The 24,467-nt window shown below is 42.0% G+C and overlaps 1 protein-coding gene across 17 annotated transcripts in view; it reads left to right on the forward strand.

The window, feature by feature from the left end:
- Positions 1–24,088, forward strand: part of ZNF438 (zinc finger protein 438) — a 205,552-nt gene extending 181,464 nt beyond the window's left edge. For 12 of the 17 annotated variants that reach the window (XM_077152397.1, XM_077152443.1, XM_077152414.1 and 9 more), the window contains 4 exons: positions 3,387–3,437; positions 10,464–10,547; positions 19,400–21,230; positions 23,198–24,088. In XM_077152397.1, the coding sequence (XP_077008512.1) occupies positions 3,387–3,437; positions 10,464–10,547; positions 19,400–21,230; positions 23,198–23,810 (2,579 nt within the window). In that variant the 3' untranslated portion in view covers positions 23,811–24,088. Of the gene's footprint in view, positions 1–3,386; positions 3,438–10,463; positions 10,548–17,929; positions 18,065–19,399; positions 21,231–23,197 lie in introns of those variants that run through there. The other 5 variants (XM_077152490.1, XM_077152499.1, XM_077152508.1 and 2 more) reach the window with 3 other exon arrangements.
- Positions 24,089–24,467: the final 379 nt, after the last annotated feature.

Raw genomic sequence — 24,467 nt, forward strand, 5'->3', positions numbered from 1 at the left:
AGAAGCTACCTGGAGCTTTCAGAGAAGCAGTTTACAGGTGAAGGTTAAGTCCTTTCTGAATAAAGAATAATTAAATTCTTCTTACTATAAGGTATGCACTACAATATTTAGGAGGAAACCAGGTCCTTCTCCCTGCCTCCACCTATTCTCTTCCCCAAAGAAGAGAAACTTGGATATGATGATGTCTTCAATGATACAAAATTGGGCTGCCTTAGAGGGGGGTGTAGCTGTTAGTTAAAGGAGGAAATTTATTATAAAGGAAACTTCTGTGGAACAAATAGTATCTTTGGTCTATCAGCGAGAAAAATAACATGCTTAACTGTTAAATGCATGGAACCTAGGTTTGAAACTCAGTTTTTTTTTTTTTGTTTTTTTTTGTCTGTCTGTTTGTTTGTCTTTTTTTTCTTTTTCCTTTCCTTTTTTTTACTATTATTATTATTTTTATTTTTTTTCTCTATATTAACATTCTATATCTTTTTCTGTTGTTTTGCTAGTTCTTTTCCTAAATCTATGCAAAAGTACTATGAAACTCAGTTTTAACCCTGTGTAATATTAGGGGTTAAACTTAACCTCTCAGTGCCTCAGCTTCCTACACTATAAATTGAAGATAGTAAGTCCTACCCCACAGAAAGTCATGGAGATGAAAGGAGATCATTATGTAAATCATCTAGCTTATTGTTGGTGGTCTCGTAGGCCCTCCTCATTGCTGTTAATGGTTGTTATTAATATTTGGACTCTCCATCTTCAGAGGCTGGTGTTGTGAGAGGGGCGTGGCTGCCTCCTGCTTGGGATGCCACCTGGCCTTAGGAGGGCCAGCATTGTCCAAGGGGATGTTGGTGAAGTAAGCAAGGGCAGACCCCTTGGTTTGGTTCTCATCTATACATTGAGCCAAAGAGACAGTAGAGCCCTTGAGACACACAAGATCCATCCCTGACCACACGGGCAAGAAAGGAGAGGGGGTTGGTAATGAAAGGGCCAACCGTAAGTAGAAATAATAGAAATAAAGAGTGTGCATTTGCTCGAAAGTGTTCTCTGGCATATATCCTTTGGGAGATTGGTTATAGTGATGGAGCAATGCTAGGATTTAGAAATTCAGTGTGCTGGGTGGCACTGCCGTCTTCATCAAGCAAGCAAGGACAGGCACAACTACTTGGAAGAGTAATGGGCCAAGAACCAGGAAGGTGGGACTCCTTTCCCAGAACTGTCCACAGCCAGCTGCAGGACCTCAGACAAATTATTTGCCCCTGAGCCTCAGGTTCCATATTAGTAAAGCAGTGATTACTCAGTGATACTTTTCAGCTGTGAATGGTAGTGAGTCTCTGGGAGTAACTAAGCCAGGAACTGCTTGGCCTCTGGCTGATACAGGGAAATAAAGCAATTTGCTACTGTACAGTTGGTTAAACATGTCCCATTGTACATCGGTCAGTGAAGAGTCTTTATGTAAGCCCGGTGAGGGCATGTCTTACTGGGATCACCCAGACTCTTCGTCACCTGTCAGCCTCAGCATTCAGTTTTGCCATTTTCAAAGGCAAGCTTGCTATAAGCAGAAAGTTCTTTTACAGATCTTCTGACACTGTTCTCAACTGTCATAATATTTGTATTGTTTAAACATAGTTTTCAAATTGTGAGTACTCATTTTGTTTCATGAGAATAATAAGGAGAGTGGGGATTGCTTTGAAGCAAAGACATAGCAGTTCCTGCTGGCCTCATTTGGCCCCATTGCAGTTAGCTGAACAGGCCCCCCGTACATCTCTTCCTTATCTTAACACCCTGTACACTCTATAACCAGGAAGCCACAGCTACTACTCTCTATCATGTAGATAGAATTCATATTTGGGTCTTTAAAAAAAAATCCTGGATTTTCTGACTCAATAAAATGCTCTTAAAATCAATACTTACGGTACATTCTAAAATATATATATATTCTGCAATCTTATGTAACAATAAAATCTGACAGACATAAATATTTTGGATTAATGAATATAGCATTTTAGAATTCAAAGTAAGGAACATTCAGGGTAGCTAGGTATTTGTGACACAAATATTATTTTATATCCCTTCAAATATTTAGAAACTTTTAAAATTTATTTTGGACTCTCAATATCAGTTATGTCTTTTAGACCAGTCTTGCACATTTTTTATATTTGGCAGGGTTTAAAGCACCCTGGCATGTACTGGTTCTCAAAAAATATATTTAATTATACTGAAAATGGTTTAAACTCACTCTTTAAAAAAAAAAAACAACTCATTATACTTAGATGATGTGAAAACATTTTTTTTTTACTGAAAGATAAGAGAGGACAAGTAAAGTGCTTGGTAGTCTGTCTGTGAAAACATTTTAATCATTTTTTAAAAATGAAGCACCAAGCTGGAGCTCTGAGGTTTATGACAAAGCAATGTTCATTTCACAAGTATGTATTGAACAATCTCTTTGGAGAGGCATTGAGCAAGAGGCATCTCAGTACAGCAAAAAGACACTAAGCTAAGAGCTGGAGAGCCAAGTCTGGTCATTTCTCTGCTCTCCTCTTTATGCTCTGTGATCTTGGCCTTCTCTGCAAGCCTCAGACTTTTTTTATCCCATTTTTACAGTGGGGATAAAAATTCTTGCCCTATTAATGGTCAAATGAGATAAGTCTCATGAATGCACCTTGGAAACACTAGAGCGCAATATAAATCTCATAAATTTCGCAGAATGAAAGTTATCTTGGATAACAGTTAACTCAAATACAATGTAGTTGTGCCAAGTTGATATAAATTTCAAGTTGATAAAGTAATAAATGTATTATTTAATAAGTGACCATAGTTCTTAGCTCAGTAAAGCAACAAAGACACTAGCTATTCTTGCATGTTCTTCGACTTTTCAGCCCTAACATTTAATATACAATAGCAAGGAGAGCCACTGTAATTTGATACTGGGTGTTTAGTGGGTAACTGTGCTTCATGACCTCACTTTTAGACAGGAAGAAATCATTGCCTATGTATCAGCAATGCATTGTGTTTCCAAATATGTAAAATTCATTTGTGGAAGCATTTTGCTCTTAACTAGCAGTGTAAATGCTGTTCTTGGAGATTTGGTACCATTTTCAAGCTGGGTTTAGTTAACTACCTAATGTTTGAAATTGAAACTTTCTGATGCAATAACTTCTGCAAAATACCACTGTGGATTATTAGCATGTTATGCTGTTGACAGAAACACAAATGGCAAACAGACACATACCTATAGAAATGTGCCTGTAGAACAAAATGGAAATGACTTGGGTGGCACAAAATTTGTCAGAGAAACCTGATGCTGGAAGTTATTTTCTTGCTTTGGAGCAAAATACTCGAATTTAACACATTCTTATTGATAATTTCAGATTATGAGTATTTTTTGTTGTTTAAAACAGGTATATTTCCTCGACTTAAAAAGCAGACTGCTAATCAGATTATTTACTTAGGTATGTATTTATGTCAGTGTGGCCATTTGGCAGTAGACTCTCAGAAACTGCAATTAACCATGTAAGTATATTTCATAGCATCACATCTCACTTTGTCAGAACCCCTACTGCCTTTATATCATTAACATAAATGCAGGTGCAAATAGCATTTATGTACTTTGATAGAAAGCAGTTGGAGGCATTTCACTGTGGGACACAACACTTTCAGATTGTGTACATCTGTTCAAATAATGTATCCAACCCCAGTGACACAAACACAAGGATTGGAACATCTGCCCCTGAGACCACTTGCCATATAGCAGATGCTTACATCTTTATTTATGCAGATGGCTGTGTGATCAGTTGAACCAGAGATAAAAGCAAAGAAGTTAGGGATGTTTATGCGAGCCAAAAATATAGGATAGGCAGTTTTTGTTTGTAAAAACCTGATCCAATAAGAATAAAAATTCATAAACCTAGTAATTTTTTTGATAGAGTTAAACATACTGTTCTTATCTTTCAGTGAATTAGCCCCAGAATCCTAAAAACATTTACAGAAATTCCAGCATCCAACTTACAATAGAAAGAGCAAGTTATGATTATTTTGGCTGTGATAAAATAATTTTAAATGATTTTGAATGCATTTTATTAAAAAAAAATTTTCTGTAGGAAACAGTGCTCTATCTTTTGAAAGGATGATATACTGTCAAGAGAATCTTGTGGTAATATCTCTGAAAATTGGGGAAAAAGTACAAATATTCTTAGTTTGAATATAATTTATGTGATATTCCATGAATATGAGTTCAGATTAAGTACAATAAACTTCTAAAGCAGTCCATATTTATAAGATTTTTATCGAACATTATTATTTAACCTGTATTCTTACATTGCCAACTAGTGCTATTTTAATTATAATTAAATAATTAATAAATAATAATAATTATATATTTTTATTAGGCTGAGTATTTCTTTTCATACTTTATTTTCAAAACTCTTTCCTATTGACCTGTCATATTACGTTCTCAAGGAAACAAAAGTGAAGGAAACAGAAATTTACCAGTAAAAAACAAAGCATTTCCAGATTTGATTTTTTATTCTCATTCACAACAACCAAAACATGGAATCTCAAAAGAAGATACAACATTAGATTTCCTCTACTTCAGTGAAACCCAAATTTTATAGACACTAAAGAGCATTTGTTTGTGTTGGTTGTATCTCTCAATATTTACTGTATTAGAGATTTTTAACTGAGAAAAGTTAAATATTTATTTGTGAATTCACTTTAAAATAACAATATTAAGCTGTTACATGTTACCATAAATAATTTTTTAATGAAAATCAGCTACATTTTCCAAAGCAAAAAATGAATTAATTAATGAGATAAATGGCATGGCTTTATATTATTTGCAAATCTCAATAAGGCAGCTTATTCTTGAGTCTCATATCTGGTCCTGCATTCAGTCTACTGTAATAGGTTGTTTATGTTGAAATATTTGAGAAAAAATCCAGCTTTAAACAGATATGTATTTGGAAAGGATAGGGAGAGGTATTTTAACAGCCTTGTAAAATAATTATGGATAGTCTTCTTTGATTATTACCAAAACTCATCAAGTGGTAACATCTTAAAGTTCATTTGCAATGTGGGATCTGAAACCATGCCAATGTTCTTTTTATGCTGTTACATTTTGGCCTATCTTATTCTTGAATGAATATTTTACCCATGTATGTAATGTCGTACATTGATCATTGTCTTAGTTTCGCAGCTGCTGTAGCAGATACCACAGAGGGTTGGTTTAAGCAATGGGAATTTATTGGCTCAGGTTTTGAGAAGTCCATGATCCTGACATTAGCAAAGTTTGCTTTCTCCCTGAAGAAGGTGGTATTCTGTGCTGGCTATGGGCAACTGTTCTAGTTTGCTAGCTGCCAGAATGCAGTATACCAGAAATGGAATGATTTTCAAAAAGGGGAGTTTAATAAGTTGCAAGTTAACAGTTTATAGGCCAAGAAAATGTCAAGTTTAAAGAAATGTCCAATCTGAGGCATCCAGGGAAAGATACCTTGGTTCAAGAAGGCCAATGAAGTTCAGAGTTTCTCTCTCAAGTGGAAAGGCACGTGGCAAACACAGCATCATCTGCTAGCTTTCTCTCCTGGCTTACTGTTTCATGAAAGTCCCTGGGAGGTGTTTTTTCTTCTTCTTCATCTCCAAGGGTCACTGCTTGTGGATTCTCTGCTTCTCGTGGCTATGTCATTCTCTGCTCTGTCAGAATCTCCCAACTTTCGCTCTTGTCATTCTCTTTTGTAGGATTCCAATAAACTAATCAAGACCCACCCAAATGTGTGAAGGCATGTCTCCACCTAATCCAGTTTAATAACAATATTGATTGAGTCACATCTCCAGTAATTAGGTGATCTAATTACATTTTCAAATATATAATACTGAATAGGGATTAGAAGAAATGGTTGCCTTTACAAAATAGGATTAGGATTAAAATATGGCTTTTCTAGGGTACATACATCCTTTCAAACTGAAACAGCAACCCCTGGGTTCCTTGATTTTTTTAAATTTTTTTTTTTAGGCCTCCACTAATCCAAATTAAGATTCACCCTGGTTCAGTTGGCCGCACCTTAACTAAAAATAATATCTTTTAAGGGTCCTGTGTATAGTGTGTGTGCTCACACCCTCAGGGACATGGGTTAAGATTTAGAACATGTCTCAATTGGGGCATATAACTAGCCTACCACAGTCATTTAGAAAATACTAGTTTGCTGAATTATGCAGATCTCCTAAACATTTCATTATAATAACAGTTTAGGAATTCTAATCATTAATATAACCACCACTCTCATCAGAAGTGTCATTAAGTATTGGGAAGCTTCAGCCTCCTAACAGTGGATTCAAGTTTTCCAAAATTCAGATTTCTGCCTGAAAGCATGATTTTTATCATTGACAACAAATACTGTCAGTTTTTTTTTTTAGTCACCAACTCCCTTTATTCATTTTTTAGAAAAATGTCTGCCAAGATATCCAAGTCCTAATTTTGTCCTTGTAGCATGATTCAATATATGTCTCTCTGATGATCTTCCAAGCAAAAATTGTGCCCATGAAAAAGCAGCTAGTTCAACTGGCAATTCAAGCAATCGCACACATACTTTTCCTCACTGCTCAGACTTCTGTTTGCAGCAGAGTGCTCTATGAGTGCATCCTATTCCATTACATAGAATAATCCAGGGCAATTACTCAAGGGTCAAGATTTAATAAAACTAAAATTTCCTCCTGCCATACTGTTGTTTTCCTGTGAGTGTGGGATGAGATACAACCCCTTGCACAGTATTCTAGTTTGCTAGCTGCCAGAATGCAATATACCAGAAACGGAATGGCTTTTAAAAAGGGAATTTAATGAGTTGCTAGATTACAGTTCTAAGTCTGAGAAAATGTCCCAGTTAAAACAAGTCTACAGAAATGTCCAATCTAAGGCATCCAGGGAAAGATACCTTGGTTCAAGAAGGCCGATGAAGTTCAGGGTTTCTCTCTCATCTGGAAAGGCACATGGTGAACACGGTCAGGGTTCCTCTCTCATCTGGAAGGGCACATGGCGAATACGGCATCATCTGCTAGCTTTCTCTCCTGGCTTCCTGTTTCATGAAGCTTCCCAGGAGGCATTTTCCTTCATCTCCAAAGGTCGCTGGCTGGTGGACTCTGCTTCTCATGGCAATGTCATTCTGCTCTCTCTGAATCTCTCTGAATCTCTCATTCTCCAAAATGTTTCCTCTTTTATAGGACTTCAGAAACTAATCAAGGCCCACTCAAATGGGTGGAGACATGTCATCCCCTAATCCAATTTAACAGCCATTCTTAAGTAAATCACATCAACCAGGGAGATGATCTCATTACAGTTTCAAATATACAGTATTGAATAGGGATTATTCTACCTTTAAGAAATGGGATTTATATTAAAACATGGCTTTTCTTAGGGGGCATACTTCCTTTCAAACCAGCACACACAGTTTGCTGCCACTGCCTCCATTCAGGCTTCAAGGCCAGAGCAGTTTCACCCACGATCACCTTTGGCCCTGCAGTGCAACACACCTGAATGTCAACACAGAGAAATGGGTGAAGGACATCTTATATTATTATGAAAGTAGGGTGTCCATCCCCAAGGAATGGTCCCCGAGGCCATTCCTCTGCTCTGTATCTTTCTAACGATGCTGTGCATAAAGTGGTTGTTATTGTCTCCTCCCACTAGAATGTAAGCCCCAACAAGCTAAGACCTATGAAACTTTTTCCTGCAAAACATAATTAAACCTACTTATAATTATGCCTAAGAGTCAGCCCAGAGAGCCTCTTTTGTTGCTCACATGTGGCCTCTCTAAGCCAATTCAGCAGGTGAACTCACTGCCCTTCCCTCTACATGGGACATGATTCCGGGGGGTGGGGGGGTAAGTCTCCCTGGCAGCTTGGCTTTTAGGCAACAGGCCACTAGGGCTGTGTGCAGCCTGGGCTGTGTGTGCATCCCTTTAACCATCTCTCCTCCTACCAGACTGGAGACCTGTTAGGACCAGGAAGTGCTCATTCTATCCTGACTGTTACACTCCCTGATTGGAAAAGGTCAGTCCATAGGATATTTATTTTCTCAAGACAGAGAAGAATTATGTGGCATACGCCACCACTGGAAGAGACTGGCATATGTTTTTAAATGGGTAGATTGTGAGACACCTTGGTGAGTGCCGTGTGTTGCAGTAAAGGGCGAGCAGCTTTAGTGCTAGACAGACATGGCTGCACATCCAGCTTCACTCACAGCTTTGCGACCCTGAGGGAAGTATTCAGTCTCCACGGTGGAGACAGGAGATGTTAACATGGAGACCTGGTGGAGGAGTGGCTGAGGTACCTGGTTAGGCACCCAACTGACCCCTGCCTGAGGGGCATTTCGTACTTCTTAATGGAATCTAAGGTTCCAGGACATGGAGGGAATAAGAGAAGCTGACAAGTAGAGGCCGGGAATATATGCATCACCTCCAATAAGCTTTCTCATAAAGAAAAGAAAGGCCATGGTGACGTTGCTTAAAGAGGAGATACAGCCCAAACATTCATTGTTGCTCTTTTATTTTGTGCTTAGCAAAAGAAAAGGAGAAAGCCAGAGAATACGGTTGGGAGATAACAGTACCCTCATTTAATAAATAATACATTGTGTCAGCTATACTAGGTGCTGATCCAGGGACTGAGGTTCTGGCAACGAACAAAACAAAGATTTTGCCTTTTTTTAAAAATATTTTTATTGACAAATCTTCACACACATACAGTCCATAAATGGTGTACAATCAGTGGCTCACAATATCATCAAATAGTTGTATATTCATCACCATGATCATTTTTAGAATGTTTGCATTACTCCAGAAAAAGAAATTAAAAAAAAAACTCACACACCCCATACCCCTTACCCCTCCTGCTCATTGACCACTAGTATTTCAATCTACCCAATTTATTTTACCCCTTATTGCCCCTCTTATTTCTCTACTTTTTATCCATATTTTTTACTCGTCTGTCCATGCCCTCGATAAAAGGAGCATCAGACACAGGTTTTGCGCAGTCACATTGTAAAAGTTATATCGTTATACAGTTGTCTTCAAGTGTCAAGGCTACTGGGACACAGCACAATAGTTTCAGGTGCACCCCTCCAGTCATTCTAATATACCATAAATGAAGAAGGGAGATCTACACAATGCTTAAGAATAGCTTCCGGGATAACCTCTAGACTCTGTTTGAACTCTCTCGGCCATGAGATTTTATTTTGTCTCAGTAGGGACAGGCTGGGTGCATCCTGGAAGCAGTCCTGGAAGAAGGAGCCTATCCACAGGAACACAGCCTCGAGGACAGGAAAGGGAGGGCAAGGGGACCAGGCGTTCATGCCATCTGTACAGAGAAAATGGAGAGTTTGCTCTTAAATGCTCCCGACTGGTCACAGTAGATGTCCCGTCTACCAGGCCTTGTAGTTGTCACCTAAGGAACTCTGAGGTTGTTGATGGAAGAAGAGCTGGGCAGAATTCAGAGGAAAAATGATCCCAGATGGGCCCCTCCCAACTTTCCGAGGCCCAGGATTTAGTTCTTGGCACTAGCTGAGATCAGAATCTGATCCCACTGGCTGTACATCAGACTCTGGTGTGCCCATTAACTCAGGTACCCGCCACGCAGTCAGACCCACAGAGGTCACAGCACAGATCTGTTACCTCAGCACCAGCCAGCGCTGGGCACTTCATTTTCTCTTTCTTGAAATTTTCTTCAAAGTTTGCCTTATAGGTAGTCTCTCTATGTTAAGGGACAAGCACACCTGGATGAAAGAAATAAGTAACAGTCAAGAGTCACCAAGCAGAAAAGCTAGGCAGTGCTTAGCCACCTAACAAAGGAATACTTTACTTGGCAAAGATCTGGGCCGTCCAGCCTTGTGCATTTGTACCTACAAATCAGGAACCATTTGACATAAAAGCTGAGATATAGAAAAACTTGCAGCAAAAATGTTATAAATCACTGTAAGTTGAAGATAAATCCAAAGCGAAGATAAAGCATCTGTAAAACTGTGGTGGTGGAACAATGTTCCATTTCTTAAAATGCAATTTGCACACTCCTATAAAAGTTAAACCTTCTTTTGAAATGACAGTGTAAAAGTAGGACTGTCCTTGTAATTCTGGTCCCTTGCCTTTAATTATTCTATTGTTGAAATGTTCTTATCTTTACCACATTAGTTTCATATTCGTTTTTTGTCAAAGGCAAGAACCTTTTGTCTTCTGCATGTTTCCTAATTTAAATGTTCTCCCACCAACTGTACAGTTTGATAGTGAAACCTTATCTTCTCTTTGTCCCTACCAAGGAAAAGGTGTTCTTCCCCAACTGTCATATTGTTGGTCATCCCAGCTACTTAACTTTTCCAGCTGCCATTTAAGTAAAGGATTAATTCATTGATATTTTAATTTGCTGGTGAAAGGGAGACTTTTCTATTGCCCTCCCTGTATTTCTTGCTGGGAGGTATTTGTCAACTCACTAAAGCTGTTTTGCAGGAGAGGTTTCCATGCTCACTGGTCCTGTTGAGAAACAACTGGCTCGGCAAATGTCAGAAGCTTCTGGAAAGACATTGTGCACAGGTATTCCTTATGTACGATAGCATGTAAAATGTGGCCATTTGCTGCCTTTACTGTGTAGAAGTTGTTATCAAGGTTTTCTGATTTTCAACTGTGTGACTCACCTGAATATTAACAGTTCTAGTTATTCTAACAGAATCTAGAAGCAGGAAGGAGGATGAGGCTTCTGTTGATCTTGTTTTGTATTTTCCTTAGGCTATTTGCTTTTAAATTTTTGTGCTATTCACTCATTCTTAGATTTGGTAAAGATGTTGACTTGGCTATTTTGTGATAATGCGACATGTAAAATCTCATGCATGCTACAAATTATTTCTGCCAGGAAGGTAAACAGCTTATGTTTGTCTTTCTAACTGTTAAAAGTAAAAATATTTCATATGGTTTTTAGCTGTTTTCCATCAGAAGCACTTAAAATCAAAATTAATTTCCCTAAGAAATAAGGGTGACTACAAAGGGCTTAATTAAAAGAAAGGAAAATCATTTAAATTGAGGATTATTAAATGTATTTTAAATGATAAAGCTTTTTTTTAAAATTTTCTTTTCATTCAAGCCATTATTTATATGGCCCCAAAAGAATAATTACTTGAATGTAACAAGCCACAATGTGTTAATTTTTTTTTCTTTTATTGCCAGTAATATTTTAGGTAATAGGTTATTAAATTCTCCCATAAAGGACCCCTGTTTCCTCTTGCTTCATAATATATTTAATTTGTTAGATTTTTATGGACTGCAGTTTGTCCTTTGATGCCCAACTTTTCTTTCTTTACTCAGTCTATCTTAGACTTATTTCTTAATTATTTCCTTGGCACAATACTAAAATTGACAAGAAAAGTGCTTTAAAATTTCTGGCTGCCCTGTCCCTACCCCATGAGATCCCAAAGATTTTTCCTCCTGTGTTGAGAAGTCAGATGGTCACTGCGTGCTCCATTCTCCAGAGATGTGGCCAGATCCCCCTCCTTGGTCAGCCTCACTCCAGACGCCATCTTTCACCTGGCCACTGAGACATGGGCTCACCTGCCCCCACCCCCACCCCACCACACACACAGGCACGTATGGCAGCCTCCAGAAAGTTCTAAGGGTAGAGGCTCTCTCTGAGGATGCAAGGTTTGGAATCAGTGCTCTGCATGAACAAAAGCAGGGAAGGGTGTCCCCATAAAACAGCTCTTTAAAATACACATATGTTAACTCTTCTTTACACTGAATTATTAATCAATTTAGCACTTTGTCATCTGGGAGACAAAAACTGGGAGGATAGATCAGATGCTGGGAAAGGTGGAGCCCCTAAGCGGGAGTCGGGTGGAGAGGTACAAGGGGAAAAAACACTTTACAGTTTTTCTGGGAATATTCCTCACAAGTAACCCATCATTTCTTCTCCCTTTCTTTATTTACCTCTCAAAAAAAGAAACACTCATATGATTAGCATTCAAAATCTGTGCTTTTCTTCCCCACCAAAAATAAATGTCAGGACCTTCACACTTCTTGGCAAGAAAAAGTGGAGAACTGATGTTTCTGAGCCTCTGGCGTGTGGCACTACCTGGCACCTCTGTGGGTATTTTTCTCATTTAATCCTGACAGTGATCTTGGTGCTTGAGACTCTGCCCATTTTATAGATGAGAACACTTAGGCTTCAGGAGGTTAAGTCTCTTGCTCCAGCCACAAGTTATGGGACAGAGCCAGGAGTCGAAACCAAGTCTGTCTGGACCCCAAACACATACTCTCTCTCCTAGAGATTGTGAGGGTCCCCATATCCCCCACCAGAAGAGGGGACCACCAACCTGCAGTGGTGACAGAGCCCTCCAAGTCAACCGGACCAGGCTGTGTGTTCCAGAACTGCTACTTACCAGCTTTGAAATCTATATAAAATGGAGACCACACTAATTCCTGGCTCAGTTTATTGAAGAGAGTTAATGAGGTTATGTAAAGGACTTTGCATGGTCCTGAAAGGATATATTACTTATCATTCAGCTAATGTTTAAGGAACAGTATTGATAAATATCAGGATCTAAGGAACTCAGAGAATGGGAATCACCTTTCCCAGGAAGCCATATGATGAAACTCACTCTTTGGCACGTTGTGCAATGGAAGGTGCCGACACATCCCTAGTGTTGTTAAAGGTCGGGAAGGAGGGAGGAGGTGGGAGCCAGGCAGATGTGCCAACGAGAGTGGACAAAGTGAGACTCAGGATACAAGACGTTAAGTTGGGAATATGCTTTGTAGAGTCTCAAATTTTCTGAAATTTGCATCAGAGATATAATTGCTCTAGAAGGTCTTAGGTGCTACCAATATGTGGACTACAAAACATATTTGGCGTTCTGGGTCCTTGGAAACAAAAGAAAGCTTGTGCCTCTTGCCAGCACGTTTTACAGCGCACCACCTGCAGTCAGCGCTCCACACACTCTGGTTGGCGCTGACTGTGGCTGCAGAACCCGGGCAGTGCCTTGGGGAGAAGGCAGGCAAGGAGAAATGTGTTTATAGGTTTCTCAGCAGAATTAAGTTGAGCTCCCTTGTGTTAAGAGGCATTTCTTTCATCCCAGAGTTCTCCAGGGTTTTACCATATTTGTTTTAACCAAAGAGCATCTTGGGAAACAGTTTGAACCCCAATTGCAATTTATTATTTGGAAGCCAAGTGGGAGGGGTGCCAGCAAATAAAATTGAAAATGGAAGGGGGAGTTGGTTTAATAAAATTAAAACCTAAACAACCCCAAAAAGTTTTGGCTCTTTAGTGCCTACAACTTGACAGCACTTTGGTTCTTAGCCTGGATTCACGAAGTCTGTTTCAAGAGCAGTTTCAAGAGCAGAGACGCTCCTCTTTCTCTGCCTGCTCCCCCCTCCGGCCACAGACAGATGGGATCATGGCACTCTGCCCACACCAACGAAAGGGACAGGTGGGAACAAATTTGTTCAGAGGCAACAAAGCAAGCCTTGGTTCTGCCAGTGGAGATCAGGAAGCGAGCTGTTTGTAGCTGTCTCGAGACTGCCCCATGTGCAGTATTGTCTGTGTCCATGTCTTCTGCTGGAGGTGGGGAAAAGGAGGAAGACACACCTCATTCCTTCTCCCCACAACCTTACTGGAGTCATTAGAATCTTATGAATATTAAGTGGCAACTTCAACTGTAAAAATCTGTCTGTGCCTCCCAACAACTTTATTAATTTTCCATGAGTTCTCTCTAGTAAGTGGGCTTTTAGAAGGAAAGGTCCTTTAATGTTAATAGAAGCTTGGGAACATGACAAGCCATTTTTGTTTCATATTTTTTCTTTTTTTTTTTTTCCTGTCTCCTTAAAATTCAGAGATAGTGTTATATTTAGGGGTTAATTATGGTAACTTTTTATGTAAATCTCCCCCCTTTGAGGGGAGAATGAAGGAGAGAGGAGCTGTTGCTTTCATTTTTTTCCAGATTTTGGCCAGTTACTTAATTTCCTTGAGTCTTATTTTTCTCAATCTGTAAAAGGGGAACAATAATACTAAGTTTCAGAGTTTAGGTGAGAGTTCAATTCAGGCAAGTAGCACAGATTCTACACCATAAAAGGAACCAGCACCTCTTAGTTTCCCTTCAGTCCACAATCAGATCAATTTTTCACCAACTACAAATGTCACTTTTCAAAATAGTTATTTTAATATGCTTACATATTTAAACAGCCCACATTTAAAATCCTATGCTCTTTTAAGAATTACCATTGAATAATTGTGCAAAATTAATTTTACTGGGTGAACCTTTTTATGTTTTGTTAATAAAAGTCCATTTTTAGTCCCTGAGAGTCTTGTGAATCTCTTCAAGTGTATTACGGGTATTTTGTAGGATTCCCAGAAATTACGAATGTCAGTGGAAATTTCTACTTCTAATTACTTAGTAATTAGTACCCAGTGCTATGAGATCTGTAGGTTAGTAAATGACAGGTGGGAGATTTTCAGATCCCACCATCTGTGAAAGGTTTGTAAAGTGGAATAAACACTGTTGTATCGTTGTTGCTAAGAAAGACTTCCTATAATTATGCCGTCTTAGTTGTAGAGTTTTTTTTAAACTTAATGGCATTTTCAGCTTCTCTAAGGATTCCTAATATTCAAGCTACTTAAGAAAAAAACTGTAGTTATCCTGGCGTAACTGACCTTTATTGCAAATTTCCTTGTTTTATCCTAAAAAGCCAAATATTTAGAGGAACAATTCTCAGGACTCCAATTTTCCTTGAGAGGTAATGAGCTGTAATACATCTCAGTGTTTAGCACTGGGACATAATTATGCATTGCCTGTCAGATTACTAGATTACTTCCTTGGTCATTAGTAGTTCTTGCCATTAAGTAGGTAAGAAAATTAAGGTACGAGACATTTTCCGCGTGTATTTCTAGACAAAGTCATTTATGCAGAGACTACATTTCCCATCAATAATATCCCTAAAGATACCCCATTTAAGCTTCTTATTTGTTCCTTTCAAAATTCATTCACCAAATATTTATTGAGCACCTCTGATGTGCCAGGCACAGAAGGTACTCGGTGAAAATTAAGCGCCTACCCCATTCCTTACTTCCTTGCTCCTCCTGCTTTCCCCTCCCCTAGAGGCCACTGGGTCCTTTGGTTTTCTTTCAGAGATATTCTTTGCACATACAAGAATATATTAGTGTGTGCATCTCCCCATTTTTTTAATCCAAGTGATAGCATACTAAAAACCTCCTATCTTGGAGAGTATTCTGTGTATCTGTCTGTTTTGGTTTGCTAAAGCTGCCATAACACAATACACCAGAGAAGGTTTGGCTTTTATAAAGGGGTAACATTTAGTTACAAATGTATAGTTCCTTGGTTGAAAGGCAGCTAGCTTTCATTTGGGTTTCTTTATCACATGGGAAGGCAGGCAGTGACATCTGCTGGCCTTTCCTCCAGGCATCTGTTCAGACAGCTTTCACTGGGGTGACTCCTTTCTGAATCTCCAAATGTCTGGTTCTCTGTTGGCTCTGAGCTCTGAGCTGAGTTATGCTAGGCTGTGCTGAGCTCCATGAACTGTGCTGAGCTCTCTCTTCTGACTCCTCCTTTTAAGCTAATTAAACATCATTCATTGCGGAAGGCACTCCCCTTAACCAGCCACAAATGTAATCAGCAATAGATGAATTTCACATGCTGATGTTAAACAGCATGTAGCAACGAAACAGCAGGACACCATCACCTGGCCAAGTTGACACCTGAGCCTAACTGCTACACCGTCTAACTCATTCTTCTCTTATACTGCTGCATAGTATTCCATTGTATGGTTGGATGAGTATTTTATGGGCACCCTGTTGATGGACATTTTAGTAATGCCCTTTTTCTCCTTGCATTTCTTCAAAAGCATACATTTTATAACATAGAGCCTTTCAAAGATCACTTGAAACACATTAACTATAAATGTCTCCTTTTGAGTATAGCTCTATAAAGTATATTCAGTTTCATTTCTGGAAACCTTTACTGTCAAAAGGTTGCTTTCTTACACTTGGTTGTTAAAATTAGGAAGCCCCACACCTGCTTACGTCTTCAGAGATTTTGGAGGTGATCTTGACCGCCAGTTTGTTGCTTCAGCTGTACCTTCTGTTCTGTTATTTCTGCTCTTCTTTCTGTCGACATTCTCGTTCTCTGCCTTTGCGTTTCCATATCCAGTTGTTCCCCATTTCTTCCCTTCAACCCTCTGCTCTCTCTGCATGCCTTTTTCTGTAAAGCCATCTCTTCTTCAGAACCTGCTTGGTTTCCTATGTTAATTTGTACCCAGCCACATAACTGCCTATTTTCTTTCATTATTCCCACGCCCAGTTAGTTGATTAGGCAACTGGCCTCACCCTGCTTCAGCCCCTCTTTCCTAATTTTAAAGAGTTTCCAAAGTGCTAACCTCTCCACTCCCTTACTCTGTAAGTGGATGGAATCCCATTGAAAAAGCAATGTTCTAAAGCTACGTCCTCATTTTCTTTCTTGATTTTCTTTCTTTCTTTTGATTTTCAAAAGTTTGAAAATACAAAAATTCTCTTTTAAATCTTGTTCTTTGCTTTCATTTTATTTTATTTTTTTATTTTTTAGAAAATGTCAACGACTCAATTTTTGTAGTCTTTATTCCTCTTATTGAGTCCTCGCTTGCCACTTACATAGTCAGGTATTTACGGAGTCCCTACCATGTGCTGGGACAGTGTCAGGTCCAGAACACACAGCAGTGGGGAAAACAGTCCCCTGTCCTCAAGGAGTTCACATTCCAGGGGGCAAGGCAGACCACGAAGCTGGTACGTTAGATGAGTCAGTGGTATGGAGAAAATTTAAACCAGAAAGGGGAATAGGGTGCTAGAATGGGGTACATTTTTAAATAAGGCGGTCAAGAAAGAGCTAAGAGAAGAAGACATTTCAGGAACGCCCTGAAGGAAACAGTGGAGCAAAGAGGGAGGAGTGTTCCTGGTCGGTGGGGACAGCAAGTGCAAGGCTCCAGGGACCCTTTAAGGAACAGTCAGCTGTGCCGAGGAGAGTGTGCAGAGGACAAAGGTCAGAGAGGTTCCCAGGAGCCAATGGTGCGAGGCTTTAGAGCCGTTAGTTTTGAGCAGACAAGTGGGTTGACATGTCTCATGCTGGGATGGATCATTCTCACATATTATTACAGGGGGGTTATGACTGCTACAGCTAAAGACAGACCAGCATTTCTGCCAGCTCTTACTGCTACAAATACTGTCTATTCATCATCAGGAGTATGAACTAGATATAAATGACCCAGTGTGTTCTTTTCTCTTCCCGCCCCTCATTACATATAAGGCAATCATTTAATAAGCCTTGTCTCTAGGTAACCATAAGCTTCAGTCATTTTAGGCTTTGGGCAGTTTTTTTTTTTTTTTTCTGGCTTTTGGCTTCCTCTCTCAATCCTGAATAAATTTATTTCCAGCTTATTTCAGAACTTCTTCCAAGAAGATGGGAAGATGAGCTTAAAATGAAAGGTTTAAATTAAAAAGCTCCTTCAAAATCAAAAAGATGGAAACTGTGTGGGAGGAAGAAGCAAAACTAGCAGATCCTTGAGGAGGCAATTGTGAAATGATTGACCAGTTTGCCCATGAGCATCATGGGAGCGGAGCTGCAAAGGAAAACCGCGCATTGCACGAGAATGCTTCTCTGATTTTTTTCATCCACACCACAAGTCTTTTTCCTCCTTACACTATTGCAAACTGCCATGGAAAGTATGTTTTATAACATCGTTTTCTTTACTAAACAATTGATTTTCTAAAATAAATGGTCAATAGACTTTTCCACCTCATTCCTGCAATGCTACTATTTTATTTGTTTGGAGGTGGGCGTCATTTTTTGCTGAAAGAACACACTTCCTGCTAAAATTCTGTTAGTTCACTGATTATAGGTGTTAAAACCATGGTTGATTCTAAATTTTATCAAACTTGTCTTTTTCACTAGATGGCCAGCTATCAAGACAGAAATTGTCCAGTCATCTTTGTATCCCCTAACCAAATAGTTCTTCCCTGAAATCTGAAAACTGAAAATTTGTTAGGGTACCAAAACTCACTCGGAGGCAAACCTAACAGAACTGAAGTAAGACTATTTAAAAATCGTCATTTGTCCCACCTGCTGTAAATTATCCATATATGTTCCTGCAAAAGTGGTAATAGGTTTATTTACAGATGCTCCCAGACTCTGCTGGGTGTTAGGCCACATTTGCTATACCCATTGTATTACCTTTCCAAAATCTGCGAGTGTAAACCCCAAACACATCTGGCCCCAAAAGTTCAAGAAAGGGATTGTGGGCGTGCAAGAGCCAATTCCTAGAATGTCATAGGTGCTCAGAAGCCTAAGCGGAATTGAAGGTTGGTTAATAGGAGATACTCCAGCCAGCCTTTGTGACTTTGAGGCCTGGGGGGAATAGAAGAGATGATTCTGCCCTTAGAAGCAATGCATCAAGGTATTTCCTTAATTTTTCTCTTAGAGGAGAAGTAATTGGCCCCAGTCAGGCTAATAAATCCATGGAGCGTGATGGGTTAGTCTGTTCATTAGAATTGACCTGATTTGTGGCCTCGAAGGTGCTTCCTGTGTGATTCACGCATCTTTTATGCTGTCTCTGTATCTCTACTTATTGCTTGGCATCTTTTTGTTTTTCTTCAACATTTTTTCTAAAGGTGTCACATCAGCTCTTTTAATACCACTGATTTAATTGCAAAAGCGCACATAAACAGCTTGAAAGGTGTGAGAAGATATTCACAAGTCACATGGGGAAATAGCAACAAAGCTAGCATTCAGCCTGGAGCTCGTCCACTGTGCAAACCAAGTCACACTGCCAGTGGGTCAAATAGTGTGTCCTGAAACTGAGCAAGATGTGAGCTGGGTACCAGAAACATTAGTTTATATGTCAGAGATACCGTGGGAAAGCTCAGGGGGCATCGAATATGAGCCTTGCCCTCACAAAGCTTAAGTTTAATAGGGGATGCAAGACATGGACATAAAATAAGTAAGACACACAGCAGACCAAAGAGGGCAGAGAGGAAGCAGGAAAGGTGGTGGGTTTGCCCTGGGCCTGGAAGGAGGGGTCAGAATTGGGTAAATGGAGGGGATGGACTGATGGACTGTGAGGAGGAGGACAAGAAGCTCTGTGGGTAAGAACCGAGACATACAAACATAGAAGGGGTCAGGGGAAATCCTAAATGGCTTCATTGGTGCTGTGGAACCATAGAAGAGGATAATGATGCATCCTCCAGGGAGGAGGGGAGGGTGGGCCTTCATGCTGGGTCTCAAAGGACACCGGAGTTTGCAGAGAAGGGGGGGGTGGACTGAGGACTGCGTTTTAGGTAGCGTCATTGTGAAGGTGCTTATTTGAACTCTGGGCAGCCTGGCAGCCTCACATTGGTGACCGTCTGTGTTGCACTGTCATTGCAGGTGAACCACACGTCCCTTCTGGAACGGCGCAGAGCAAGACGGGTTTACAGAATAAGAGTCAGTTTAGGACCATTGCACCAAAACTTGTGCCCAGAGTCCTGACATCAGGGGTGCTGCCTTATCTCTCTCCATCGCTCTCTGAGCATGTTAACCCAGGATTCCCCAAGCCGCTAGGGATGCCCTCCCAGAAGTATGCTCTCATGCAGCTCTCTGGCCACGAGGGGACATTTTCTCTCATCGCTCTGCCACATGTCGCCTCTGCTCAGCCAATCCAGAAACCCAGGATGCCTCTGCCCAAAAACCTGAAAGTGCCAATTCCACGGTACCAACCCCCAAGAAAGAACAAAGTGTCAAGAGAGAAGCCCACGTTGAGCCCCTCTGAGGGTGGCTGCAGCAAACCCGCCCAAACCCAAGAGTGTCCTCAGCCATCCTTATCCCCACCTGCCCCCTCCAAACTCCCCCACAAGGTCAGTTCCTCCGAGCACGCACTATCCCCATACCAGGCCCCAGCCAGCATCGGCACGGCTGCCCTGCCTGATGGAGGCAGCCACAGAGACTCAGGGCCTCCATTGAGGGACAGCCCTGCCAATCTAGACACTTCTGCTGCCGTGAGCTTGTCTGCAGCGGAGGAGCCCCCTGCTGAGCAGGGCCAAATCAGGATTGCAGGGACAGCAGATCTTACAAGCAAGAAAACCACCAGCAAGCCCCCTGCGATGGCTGGGCAGAAACCCAAGGCACGAGTGGATCTTGCAAGAGCCACGATGAACAGCTTCTTACCAGCAATTGTCGGTAGCACGGTGCAGTTGATCTCCTCAGTCCCCAAGGGTCAACTACCCACCTTACCCTACTCCAGAGTGAAGGCAACAGAGTTTTGCAAAATTGAGCCAGGGGCTCACATTGAAGATTTGTCCTTACCAGGGCCCGGGGCAGGCTGTGAGTTGATGCCCCCCCTCACTGAAGGCTTTGGGGCAGCCACCAAAGTGGTTCCAAAGCCAAGCCCCTGGGAAGGTGCCTTTTGTCCAGCCCCCAAACCCGATTGCACCCACAGGACAAAACCGAGTGGGGGCACAGCAAAGAGAAGGGGAAGGAAACGCAAGTTCCCAGAGGAATTGTCAGCGTTTCAGGGAAGAAGGAGGAAATACATCGTCAATAGGTGCAAAGATGGAAAAGACAGAGTGAAAAATGATCCCCAAGAACCCAGGGACCAAAAACCTGGTGCCCTGAAAAAATACCGTAGCATCATGCCCAAGCCTGCCATGGCCGTGCCCGCGGTGGCCCCTCTGGCTCCTCCTGCAGCGGCGCCACAGCCCCAGGCCCCCGGCAGTCTAGGGCAGGGCGCTCTGTTCAATAACTCACGCACTTGTAAACTCCTCAGCTGTAAGCAGAACTTAAGTCCTTCCACCAAGCCTAGCACTGGCTTCAAAAATGGCTTTTCTGGCATCAAGAAGCCTTGGCACCGATGTCACATCTGTGGCCACCACTTCCAGTTCAAACAGCACCTCCGGGACCACATGGACACTCACACCGACAGGCGGCCCTACAGCTGCTGGGTCTGCCGCAAGGCCTACGTCCGGCCCGGCAGCCTGAGCGCGCACATGAAGCTCCAGCACACCGAGACCCGTCCCAAGAGACTCATGTGCTGTGAGTTTTGTGCAAAGGTGTTTGGTCACGTGAAGGTCTATTTTGGCCATCTGAAAGAGGTGCACGGGGTGGTGATCAGCACCGAGGCCTCCCCCAGCGAACCCCAGCCCGGGGACGCGCAACTCAAAGACAACAGAGACTCGAAAACCAGAGACCTGTGCATGCACAAGACGGAGGGAGCAGCAGTGAGGTGAGTGCTCCCCGGACGGAAGCCTGGCAGGGGTGTCTGCCTTGAGTCGGGGAGAGGGTAAGAGCTGGTCTTCTCTGCCATGCAGAGTGCATCCAGCCGCCTCTCAGAGGAAGACATTGAAGGGTAGCCGCCTGTTCCCTGTCCTGTGAAGAGTGATTTCATGTCTCTGGTTGCTGATCAGCCAGGGGGGTTAATTGCTCTAACCCCTTTAAGCCAGAGCAGAAATGCCAGTTTGGGCTCTGTTGGGGACAGTAGGATGATAGAAGGTTATTTTTATAACTGAAATATGGTATAGTAAATTATTGGGTATCCCCTAACCAAATAGTTCTTCCCTGAAATCTGAAAACTGAAAATTTGTTAGGGTACCAAAACTCACTCGGAGGCAAACCTAACAGAACTGAAGTAAGACTATTTAAAAATCGTCATTTGTCCCACCTGCTGTAAATTATCCATATATGTTCCTGCAAAAGTGGTAATAGGTTTATTTACAGATGCTCCCAGACTCTGCTGGGTGTTAGGCCACATTTGCTATACCCATTGTATTACCTTTCCAAAATCTGCGAGTGTAAACCCCAAACACATCTGGCCCCAAAAGTTCAAGAAAGGGATTGTGGGCGTGCAAGAGCCAATTCCTAGAATGTCATAGGTGCTCAGAAGCCTAAGCGGAATTGAAGGTTGGTTAATAGGAGATACTCCAGCCAGCCTTTGTGACTTTGAGGCCTGGGGGGAATAGAAGAGATGATTCTGCCCTTAGAAGCAATGCATCAAGGTATTTCCTTAATTTTTCTCTTAGAGGAGTAGTAATTGGCCCCAGTCAGGCTAATAAATCCATGGAGCGTGATGGGTTAGTCTGTTCATTAGAATTGACCTGATTTGTGGCCTCGAAGGTGCCACAAGTTTTCTTGTGGTCTTTACAAGTAATTTCCACTCAAATGACGGTCACAGAATTGATAGCCAAAGAACGTCATTTGCCCAGGGCAGGACGTCGAGGGGCTGCTGGTGTGGTCACCCAAGTGGCCATCACGCCTGACCCTCTCAATCACCCATTTTCCCCATCCAGCCAGATGAACATTGTCCTGTGACAGTTCCCTTCTACAGGTGCCACTTGCAGCATTGTAAATAAACAAGCCGTGTCATTCAACATTGTGGCTGGCGGGAACTGCAGTGGGCAGTCACATCCCGGGAGGTGCCTCTGCTTTTCCTAGGCGACCTAGAGGGAGATTCTCAAACTCACTCCCAGTGGCACCGGAAGAATGACACGTTCCAACACCTGAGATTCTCTGCCCCTCATCATTTTTAGTTGTCACAGTTGTTCTAGCCATAAATTGTATTTTCAACTCGATTTCGGCTTACTCTGTCATCTTCATGAAAATCAAGGGGCACCTGTCCCATTTTTTTCTTGCTTTTCTCTAGTCATTCTGGTTTTCATTAGGCGTATCTGTCCCCTTTCAGGTGTCTGTGCTTTGCACTAGCATTTATAGTCACACCCTCAGGAAACCTCGCTTCCTTGTGGCGTCCCATTAGTTAGGTTTTGACTTTTAAGTAAGATGTCCAAACAGCACTGGGTGCTAAAGGTCAGGGAGGGTGGGAGGCAGTTACCTTCCGCCCTGTGACCAGCTCTTCCTGCCTGCTCCGGCCCTGCTGCCTGGCTCTTCCATGCCCATTACACCTTTTCCCACCGGTAACCAGAGAAAACGGGGCTCACCCGGGGAGATGGATAGAGGAGACACTCATTCACTAAGCACACCTGCGGAGCTGGAGAAAAGCGGAGCTGGAGAAACGAGGGCCCTGGGCAGGCGGGACAGTGGCTGTCCTGTGGCCTTCATGGAAGGTCTGCCACGGTCTCCGTTTCCTCCCGCCTTCCACATCCCATCCCTGGGCGTGTCTCAGGTCCCTGAGCGGGGACAGCTGCAGTAGTGTTTTTCCATCAGGTCTGATAGAGAATCTCCCCCCCCACCCCTTTTCAGAGAAAGCAAGTCAAACCTGGAAGATGACCTCTTTCTAAACCAGGCCAACGAAGTCAAATTGCAAATCAAGTGCGGCCGTTGTCAGATGACCGCTCTGTCGTTTGCAGAAATAAAGTTCCATTTACTTTATGCTCATGGAGAGGAAATTCAGGGCCGACTGCAGGAAGGGATTTTGTCAGGAAGCAAACGCACTCAGGAAGACCTGGTCAGACATGCTGCTGCCTACTGGAAGGAGTATCCCGAGAGAAGAAAGGCGGGCAAGGAGCGAGCCTCTGAGGAGGAGGCCTGTGCACTTGCTGAGTCACAGAGGCCGCTGCACCCCCCGCAGCAGAGCCACGTGGAAACTCTCATGGGGAAGGACGAGGGCGCCCCACTGGGGAGCAGGGAGCGGGGAGAAGACCCCCAGGGCCCTCCGGGTGCTGCCCCTAGTGTCCTCTGGTCCCCCTCGGGCTTCAACTGCCTCCTGTGCACTCAGACCCTGGGGAGGCAAGAGGAGCTCCTGCTCCACTGGGAGCAGCGACACAACTGCCAAGCGCCGGCCCGGCTCTGGGCGCTTCTGAACGAGTTCTCCAGCCAGGGCGGCCTGGGGCTGGCCGAGAAAACTGAGAAATGAAACCTAGGGGCCCGGAGGAGGGTTTGCATCTCCTCTCTCTCTCAAAGCTTTGCGTTTTATCTGTGGTGCTTAACTGTAGAATCAAACAAGTTAGGGTCAACTTTGATGACCAGAAGTGACTTTTGTACACAGTTTTATTTTCTTATGAAATTAAATACATGGGCTTTTAATGCATAGTTCTCTAACCATACACAGTCTATTCTAAAACTACACTAACTCTTAATATTTTGGGGCTTTATTTTAGAGTAAATAAAAAGATCGAAATTTGGAGATTGAAATGTAGAAGATTATAGGCTATTCTTCAAATATAGTTTTCAGTGAAAACGTGTTTTGTGTGCACGTCCTTTTGTTCAGTTCTTTTCTCCATATGCAGATTGACAAATGTGACACATTTTCAGGTGGCAGAACCCTTCATTCTCAAATGTAGTATCAAGTTGAATGGTAAATGTTGATATTTATGAAATTCTCTGGTTTATTTGAGTATGCTATAGAACAGTATATTTAATGAGGTTGTCATTTACTATAATTTAAAATCTATAAGAAAAACCTAGATTTTTCTTTTTACTTCTGCTTTCTTAAACGAACATTGTCTTGAAGATTAGTTGTTGCTAAGTCTTACAGCTGTAGTATTCCACATTAGTCAAGAAAATTTTGGTA

The sequence above is a fragment of the Tamandua tetradactyla genome, chromosome 1, assembly GCF_023851605.1.
Source record: "Tamandua tetradactyla isolate mTamTet1 chromosome 1, mTamTet1.pri, whole genome shotgun sequence".
Taxonomy (NCBI): Eukaryota; Metazoa; Chordata; class Mammalia; order Pilosa; family Myrmecophagidae; genus Tamandua; species Tamandua tetradactyla.